Here is a 9,293-nt window from a genome sequence, read left to right as displayed (position 1 = left end):
CTCTGTTCATCAATGTCCAGTGTAAGTATTTGTGATTGAAAGTCTTGAGAAAAGTCTGTCTGTAGTTTGCATTGTAATCTAAAGGAAGTATATCCCTATATTGTTTAGATCCTCCAAAGCCTCCCTCTGTGTCAGTGAGTCCCTCTGCTGAGATAGTGGAGGGACGTTCAGTGAATCTGACCTGCAGCAGTGATGCTAACCCAGCAGCTACTTACACCTGGTACAAGGAGAACGAAGACTCACCAAAAGCATCAGGACAGATCTTCACCATCACTGACTTAAGAACTGAACACAGTGGGAATTATTACTGTGAAGCTCAGAACACAAGAGGGCGTGATACATTCACCATATCTCTGAATGTTGTGGCAGGTAAATATTTAAAATATCTCACTACCAATAGTTTCTCATCCTGTTTACAAATAGAACATTTATGTTCACAGATTTTAGTTTTTACCACTTATTTTGTTTTCCCTGCATATTAATAATAACAACTGCATTCTGACGGATAAACTACATATTTAGTATTTCACTATCAATTTGGAGCTTGATTGTTCATTGGCTGCAAATGAGGATTTGTTGGTGATGAGTCAGTTGAGCTGATGCAGTTTTGGGAAAAGCTTAGTCAGGAATCAGCAGTGGCTGGAAAAGGAGACGACAGGAAGAGGAGTCAGAAGTAAAGGTAGGGTGGATGGAACCCGAGACGTGAGAATGAAATAGTGGAACGGGCAGAGTGTGCGTATAGACAGACGACAGGAAGGAAAGCAATTGAGATGTGGTCCTGCTCCTGAACTTCAGCTAAAGATTTTCTCCTCATTTCTCTAGCAAGGACTTCACCACCAAATTAAGGCTTGATTGTTTCTTGGCTACAAAAGAGCATAATGTTGGTGATGACTGAGTTGAGCTGATGCAATGTGGGGAAAAGCTTAGTCAAGGATCAGCAGCTGCTCCTGGGGCGATGGACCCAAAAGGCGTAACTTAGGTCTCGAGGGTTGGAGCAGATGAAAGCAGGTACGCTTGAGGCCTGTGGTGTTGATTAGGTGGTGTGAAACCCATCAACTCAAAGCTGCATTCATATGGAAGGAGTGAGGAGAGCATGCTAGGATTCTGGATGCCGTCAGGATTTGCTTAAAGTGGAAGAGGGATTGAGACAAGGCTGCAACTTGACAGGTCTCTGGAACAAACTGATATTCAGAAGGCAAAGCTTCCTGAGATTTTCTGGTTTGTATATGGTGTTCTAGAGATTTGTAAGGGCTTATGTGTGAATCTAGTTTCAAGTAAATAATGGGCATTGGATTGCCCACTCAATTGGTTTGGCTTCGTTTGAGAAAGGTCAGTTTCAGGAGACAGTATAGGGGTGCGGTTGGATGGCGGTGCAGATTGAAACTGACTCGCCGGTCGATGTTCCAATGAACTTTGTGCATCGCAGGAACCAAGGAAGACCTACATAATTGATCGTTATTAATCAGTTATGTTGCAAAGGTATCGTGGGTGTTTTGATTCCCAGATGGAGATGAGCAATATGAGAGGGAGTTGGAATGTGCAGTTACATTGAATGATGGAAAGACAGAACAGAATCTGTTATAGAGGGAGAGTAAGGAGTCAGCGATATTGTTGTAGTGGCCCAGGAAATGTTTGGCGAAGAGGGGAAACAGGTTGGAGGCTGACTGCCATGTGAGATGCAGCTCGAAGGGCATGACTGTGGGAGAGTAGGTTCGACTTTTGTCTAAACTGATGAGGGCAAAGTTATCGGATTGAATAAGGATGGACTTCTACTTCGTTTGTGGCCCTAGGAGAGCGTCACGATCACAATGGTGTAGATTTTGAATACTGCTGAAGATGGATGGAGACGTTTTTGACGGAACTGCGAGAACTCAGGAAGCTATGGCCTGGAACCTATTGCTGACCAAGAAACCCCCAAAACCGACAGAAGGAGCATGTCTGTGGAGAGCTGACGGCTGCTTGGACTCTTGTTCACGAGTGATGGAAGAATGGAGCATGAGATGGACGGGCAGCTTGGTGCCGCGTCAGCAGGAATGAGGGTGTTGTACTGGACCACTGTGATGAGGAGGGAGCTGAGCTGGATGCGAAGCTTTCATCAATCTACATTGCATCCCTAACCTATGGTCATGAGCTTTGGGTAGTGACAGAAGAACGAATTGCTGGTACAAGTGACCTTAATAGCACTTGCTGGGAAAAGTGAGATGATTCATGGGTGGAGACTGTTTGAAGGAGCTTCATGTGGAAATTAAGTGGCTGGATAGGCTCTGAGTGCATGTTTCGGTGCTGGGATGTTGATGGGAGTTGTAGCAGACGTGACATCTGCACTGTAACTTATTGAGAATCTGGCATCCGCTTGTGTATAGGTGGAGGGTTGTTTACATGGGGGTAGATGTTAGTGACACAGGCAAGGCTAGGAATTAAAGCAGAAGATTAATGACTGAAGCGACTGCACTGAGGCACGCTGCACTGGGCTATGTTAAGACTGCTGCAGAGAGTTTGCCCCCATAGCTTAAGCACTGGTTTTGGTCTGCACTTATATAGCCTTAGCAGCACTCAAAGTGCTTTACAATGTTTCTCATTCACACATATTCATACACCAATGGCAACAGAGCTGCCATGCAAGGCGCTAGCCTGCCATTGGGAGCAACTTCGGGTTCAGTGTGTTGCCACTTCGACTGTGGAGGGGGATCGAACCGCCAACCTTACAATCAGAGGACAACTGCTCTACCACCTGAGCCACAGCCGCCCAGGCTTTAGGTCGATGCTTTGTAGCAGGAGCATGGTGGTGGGAAACCTTGTGACCTTTGGAAGAGTTTCCTCAGGTGTGGCAGGAGGGAGACAAGGCAGGAGGCTGGTCAGAGAGCTGTTGGCAGAGCAGACAAATATTAGTGGGAGTGAAATGGTAGAGAACACAATGTGTATGTAGAGGCCTGTGCAAGACCAAGTGTGGAGCTGAGTCTACAATCTGGTGATGAGTGTGAGTCTGAGCTCGGCCTATATGGAAGCAAGTGGATCACTGAAGGCAGGTGATCCTGCTTCCCACCCACCTGTTTCCAGTCCTGTCTACATTCACCATCACAACCGGAGACAGCTGCCAACCAGTGATTATCACAATATCCAGTTATCGCCAATATTTGCATTAACTTGAGCCATGTGCACTTAATAAATTGGTAACTTTTTATATATATAAAAAGAAAAAAAGTTGCTGTTGTATGACCTTTCTAGCAAAACCTGAATCTTTATTATTATTTTTTATTGTATCCCAATTCCCCCAGAGGCGTGGAGATCAGCAGTCATTGGAACAGCTTCTGTTGTTTTCCTGACCATCATACTCCTCTCCATTGTCCTGCTAATAAGGTGACTATATATCAATTGTATATGAAATACATGAAAATCAGTCATCTTAAAAAGCAGTTTGGTAAATGAATTAAAGTTTTACATTTTTAATATTTCTTCTAACCAGAAAAAAGAGCTCGTCGGAGCCATCATCTGAGCCTGGAGAAAGATCTGTTAACAGTGAACAGGTGAGACACGACAGTTCTGTGATTTTTCCCGAGTTCAAATCACACTGCATAGTCACTGAGTGAAACTTGACAAATTCACATGCAGAGGCGAGGTGTCCAAAGTGAATTAGATTATCGCACAGACAGCCACAAACAAGCTCATTTAGGGTTAATGGTTAGAGGAAAGTCAGAAAAACTATGGAACTGGTTGTGGAATCCAGGACCAGCTCTGTTGCTCTCATGCAAGGAAACTGAGGGAGTTCATGTGTTTCCTGGACTTGTTGGAAAAGAACATACATTTGGTGATCTTGTGGTACGTTCATTGTGTTGCCACTAGATGGTGGCAACATATCAGAAGCTATGAAGACAGAAGTGTCCATATACACTGTAAATGACACATCATGAGCAGTCATTGCTGTAGCTGAGTATTGCCACCCTGAAAGTGCCCTGTACCAATGACCGTCTCATAAACAGGGATTCAGACTTTCAAGGGTTTTATACATGATAAACAAAAGTCAACTTGCAGGTCTTTCTGTATCATTATTCTTCTTTGAAATTCCAGTTCAAACGTGCATGACTAATTTACTCCAATATTACAACTTGCATCGTGTAATGTACAGTAGTTTCACAGTTCTTGAGCAGCGTCATAGGTGAGCTGGTGTGCCCAAGATGAAGCGCGTGGTGAAATGGTGAGTGGGAAAAAAGGCAGAGACTCTACATATCTGCTCATTCTGAAGGACTCAATGGCGTAGATTTGCATCTAAGCCATTTTCAGGCAGGAAGGCATTATTTTCATAGAACTTGTAAATATGGAACTTTGATACACACAGCAGAGCAGGAAGACAGAGGTGATATTAAATACCATGCCTGGGTTGGAAAAGGCCATAACATCCCGTTTACACAGCAGGACATGGCTGTGAAGACGGACTTCTTGGAAACCTTGGTTAGGCTGCTGCCGCCATGAGTGGGACAAGAATAAATGAAGCAAAAACAATGGCTGAATAGATCAGTAGGATGTCCCAAACAAGGTTCTACCAAAGTTCACACTGATGTACAGACGGAAATGAAGATTAACAAATACATTACAAATAAATGTCTTTGCAGCTTCCCCCCAGTCCCCCGGAGGAGCAGGAAGGTCTTCATTATGCCAGTGTGAGATTCTTGAGGAACCAGACAGATAACATCTACGCCAACATTAGAGCCGCTGGACTCCACAGACATAAGGACAAAGAGGATGAGACAGTAGAATATGCTGCCGTTAAATTCAACAGTTCTGCCCCGAGGTATGCAGCTCTTATCACAGGAGAAGCATCCTCATCTAAGCTTCAAAATGACATGCATTTAAAAGAAAGAAACATCTAAATATAAAAATGATTGCCATTTCATTTGCTTGTTTTGTTTACATTCCTGTCATTGTTGGAAATGTGGATTTGGTAATACTACGATTTCCCTGATTCCACATTAATTTAATGTTGTCTTTTCCCCCGCTCTCAGAACTAGTGGTGAGGAAACTGTGGAGGATCCGTCTGTGCTGTACAGTACAGTCAGCAAAATGAGATGAACGCCTGGATCTCTGGTCCTTTTCTTTCATTATCACGTTCTTAAAATCCCAACAGCTTACAGATGTATTGACATGTATTTTTGTACAGACATCCATGGTCCTCAGAGGGTAAATTCTACAGATTCTGGTGATTCCCTGACTTTAGTTGTAGTGTGACCACAATAATTTTGCAGATTGCTTGAATTTTAATATATCTATCTGAAATTTCTCAACAACTCCATTGGATGGATTGTGTGTGAGCCACATGAGGAAACATTGCACTATTTTGCAACAAATAGCCAAGACACTGTCCTTATCCTGCTTTTACATGTACATATTAGAATAGATACAAAAGACATTTTATAAATTTCTGTATTTGTGAACTGCTGACCCGGACTGGGGACACTGCCGAGCGGCAGAAGGAGCACTTAAAGGAACTCCTCAACCTGGTTGACATGCCATCTGCTGAAGAGGCAGAGCCTGAAGACTTGGAGGACGCTTTGCCCATATCCATGGCAGAGGTTGCCGAGGTAGTCAAGAAGCTAGACTAAAGGATTTCTTTGTAGTAGGACAAATGGTGTAAAGTTGTTAGCTGTACCTTGACATGTTTCGGCATCTTATCTGTCGCCTTCTTCAGAAGTGTGGCCTCTGGCGCTGGATTCGGGAGGCCATTGAAATCAGGAAGCGAGGCTCACATACAATCGATAGAGATGATGGAGCGTTCCTTCTATCCCACACCTGGGACGCTCTGCTCCAGAGGCACACATGGGGAACTTGTGTCTGTAAGGGCTGCCCCTTGTCTCCTGTTTGCGGAGTTCATGGACAGACTCTCAAGGCACACCTGGGGCGAGGAGGGTGTCCATTTTGGGGTCCTTAGGATCGTATCTCTGCTTTTTGTGGACGACGTGGTACTGTTGGCTTCATCAGACCAGTGGCCTTCACCAGAGCGGCTTGCTGCCGAGTGTGAAGTGGCTGGGATGAGAGTCAGCACCTAAAACTCTGAGGTCTTGATTTTGCATTGATGATGTATATGAGCTACACATGGATGGATATATATATATATTTTTACATATATTATTTTTTTCTATTTTCTGAAGTGTGAATAGAGGAACATACTGTAAGCAACATCCGTTAATGATGCCAATAATTGGTAGCTAAGGTTACCATCCACTCAGACAAATAAAGATGATAACTGGAACCAAAAATAGCTCTTTGCAGCCTTAACTACATTGGTCCGATGAAATGAAGGCCACACGTTATACAGATGTCGTATTAAGTCTGACCGCATAGCACAGGTGTGGCCTTTAACTACACTGTGGTCATGTGAACTGTTACATTCTTCAATAAAATAAAGCATTGCAATAAAGTGCGTTACATTTTTAAACCAAACATTAATTTTAAAGTGGTATATTTTTAGTTATTAACATCTTATGTATTGTACTTTTAATCAACTTTAATGGCTATTTAAATTCAAATATTAGTGAAATTATGAGAAAGGATAGAACAAACTTGTAATAGAAATCTCAATAAGAACTCTCTTTAGTACAGTCACAGCAGTGATACTGTTATGGGTCTCAGGAATAAGTACCACAGCAACAAATATATGAAGCCTGTATCAGGTAGAAAAAACAGGAGCAATGAGGACACAGTCCACTGCGATCCACTGGATCTTGGGCTCATCGTTCTCTTGTCCGCCCAGGGTGTTTCTCACAAGGCGTGGTGGGAGGGTTAAGGGTGGCGTGGATGTGTGAGAGCAAGTGTTGTAAGATTGGATGGAAAGACGGATAGAGGGAGGATGTGGTGGACAGGGAGGTGGGGGGATGGAGGGAGGATCTGGGTGGGTAGAGGGGGAGGGTGGAGTGTAGGGGGATGGGTGGGCAGGGAGGGAGGTAGGACATGGGTGGATGGGGAAGGAGGGTGGTTAGTGGATCCCTGGTTTTATTAAACAATCTAATTGCATCAGGTAGGTCCAGCAGGCCTTTGGCCCTTGATGCCGAAACTGCCCTTTGTCAAAGTTGTTTTTCTTTTTTGTTGTCTTTTTGTTGTTGTTGTTTTGTAAGTGTGTGTGTGTGTGTGTGTGTGGTCCAAAATAATAAATGAATCAAAAATAATAATTCAGATCTACCCTCAGTCGGTCACATGACCACGTAGACGTCCCTCACTGCCCTGAGGTGCCCAGACGTGCCCTGGAGCTAAGCGCATGCGCTGCTAGTTCAGAAATCGAAGACCGGAGGGAGGACTTCAACAACTGATGGTCTGGTGAGTAGGTTTTGCTGCGGTATTCGTTTGTGTGTATTTTTGCAAGCTGACTGACGAAGTGAAGTGAGCATCCTCTCATAAGTTATAGCCTCTAGTGCTGAGGGGGAAAGTTCTGCCAGGCTTGTTTTTGTAACCCAAAGAGGATATGTTGAGCTCTGACTCCATTCAGTCCTCACCGCTGTCTCCTCAGTAGTTCAGGAGGAAGCTGCAGCCAGGCAGCAATGCAGGACTTTCATATTGGTTGGAAATCACAATATGGTGGAAATGAGTTGCTTGGCGGAGGTCTGCGCTCCTCAGCCTCCAGCCTCTTAGCACGGAGTCTCCTCCAAACAATCAGCAGTATGGCAGGTCACAGTCAGTCATTTTCACTATTGGTTATCTTTACATCTTGTCATGATTACATCACACTGGTTTAATCAGCTACTATCTCTCCCATGCTCTTTTTAGGGTCTACACTCTCAGATCAATACAGCCCACCTCCAGCAATCTCATCAGCAGCAGCCTCCTCACCAACCCCCTCAACAGAACCTGTTCAGTGTACCTCATCAGGTCAAACATAGACTGACCCCCTAACAAAGATATGAGGTGTGGACAATGATATGGTATGTTGTGATTCCATGTTGCGTTCTGTATGAGTATGGGGTTGCTACAATTCAGCCAGTTATCTTGTAAGGTATGTGTCTGTATGGTGTTTTCTAGTTCATGCTCCATGCGCCCCCTTTTAACTTTGAGCACCTGCCCCTTCAAAGGTCTCTGCACGGCCCTGAGTTCCAGTGATTACAACCTGCAATTTCCTTTTCTTATAGACTCAAGTCAGTTAAAGTCAGTCTTATTAACATAACTAAAAAAGTTCCACATTTTACTGTGTTTACTGTGGTACATTATGATTTATTCAGCCTTACGCTGCAAAAGAGTTCATTTTTCACCCACTGGTTTAGAACTAGGAACCACGCAGCACTCTGGGTTAAATGATAAACCCAAACCAGCGCTTGTTCTTTCCCATAGCAACCCAGCGGTGTGGTTGACGTTGGGTTATTTTTAATCACTACAGTTTGTGAGTGTGCTGTACAAGTTTCACATCATGGTGTGAAGAACATTTTAGTGTTTTTTTTAAATGTGAAGTCATGAAAGCTTTCCACAACTTCTTTTTCAGGAGCTTAGTCTCGTTGTGCTTGACATTGTTTGACACACTTTTTTTTTCTTGCATTTTCAAATAAGGATAAAAAGCCAACAAGTTCTATACAGTGCATTATAAAGCTCATATATTTGATAAGTAACAACCTTATTTTCTTGTTGTTTTTTTTTTTTCTGGCCTCTGTTTCACAGTTCATACTGTGAAAGGGAAGGAAGTATGGTGGTATATCAGCTTCAGCTGTGTTTTCTGCTCACACCCTGAAGGTTCATCTTCAAGAAACGTCCACTGTTTCTGAATAGAAGTACAAGTGTTTAATTCCACAGATATGTCTTGTCTATGTTAGTTCCTTTCTGACATGTTTCATTGCGACTGAAGCCATCAAAGGAGATGAGAGGAGCAGATATGAGTTTACCAAGAGGACAGAGTGGATTTCTAGTTTTCCTTCTCTTGATGCCAGGTAACGTATATCAACATTTACACTGTAGGGCATTTAGCTCACTTATTCACAGCTGCCATGAGTGCGATTAGGCAAAAGATGAAACAAACTTGTTGACAAATTTTAAATCCTGTATCTATACTTAGGTCTCTGTTTTGTGTGCCGTTCCCAGCTGGTGTAACCAGTGAAATATGACAAATTATTTAAAAGGCTGTTACACAGCATCACACAACACAACCTTTGTGTAACGCCACTAAATAATCTGTTGGGTTTTTGTTGGGTTTTCTTTACATATTTGGTAAAACAAGCATTTTATCCTCTTTGAAACAGTATATACAGATAAAGATGATATACTTTAACATTAAATTAAATTTGTCTTTCAGTCATTTATTTTAATAAAATATCAATAGATGTCGTACT

General features: G+C 43.1%; 1 protein-coding gene across 1 annotated transcript in view; it reads left to right on the top strand.

The window, feature by feature from the left end:
* LOC103375335 (B-cell receptor CD22-like) overlaps nucleotides 1-6,409 on the top strand; it is a 13,025-nt gene extending 6,616 nt beyond the window's left edge. The window contains exons 6-10 of the mRNA XM_008305585.1: nucleotides 109-369; nucleotides 3,276-3,357; nucleotides 3,464-3,524; nucleotides 4,608-4,786; nucleotides 4,998-6,409. Coding sequence (XP_008303807.1) covers nucleotides 109-369; nucleotides 3,276-3,357; nucleotides 3,464-3,524; nucleotides 4,608-4,786; nucleotides 4,998-5,064 — 650 coding nt within the window. The 3' untranslated portion in view covers nucleotides 5,065-6,409. The remainder of the gene's footprint in view (nucleotides 1-108; nucleotides 370-3,275; nucleotides 3,358-3,463; nucleotides 3,525-4,607; nucleotides 4,787-4,997) is intronic.
* Nucleotides 6,410-9,293: the final 2,884 nt, after the last annotated feature.

Source organism: Stegastes partitus, unplaced genomic scaffold (genome assembly GCF_000690725.1).
Source record: "Stegastes partitus isolate 25-593 unplaced genomic scaffold, Stegastes_partitus-1.0.2 Scaffold2555, whole genome shotgun sequence".
NCBI lineage: Eukaryota > Metazoa > Chordata > Actinopteri > Pomacentridae > Stegastes > Stegastes partitus.
This window is presented reverse-complemented; position numbering and strand designations above follow the sequence as displayed.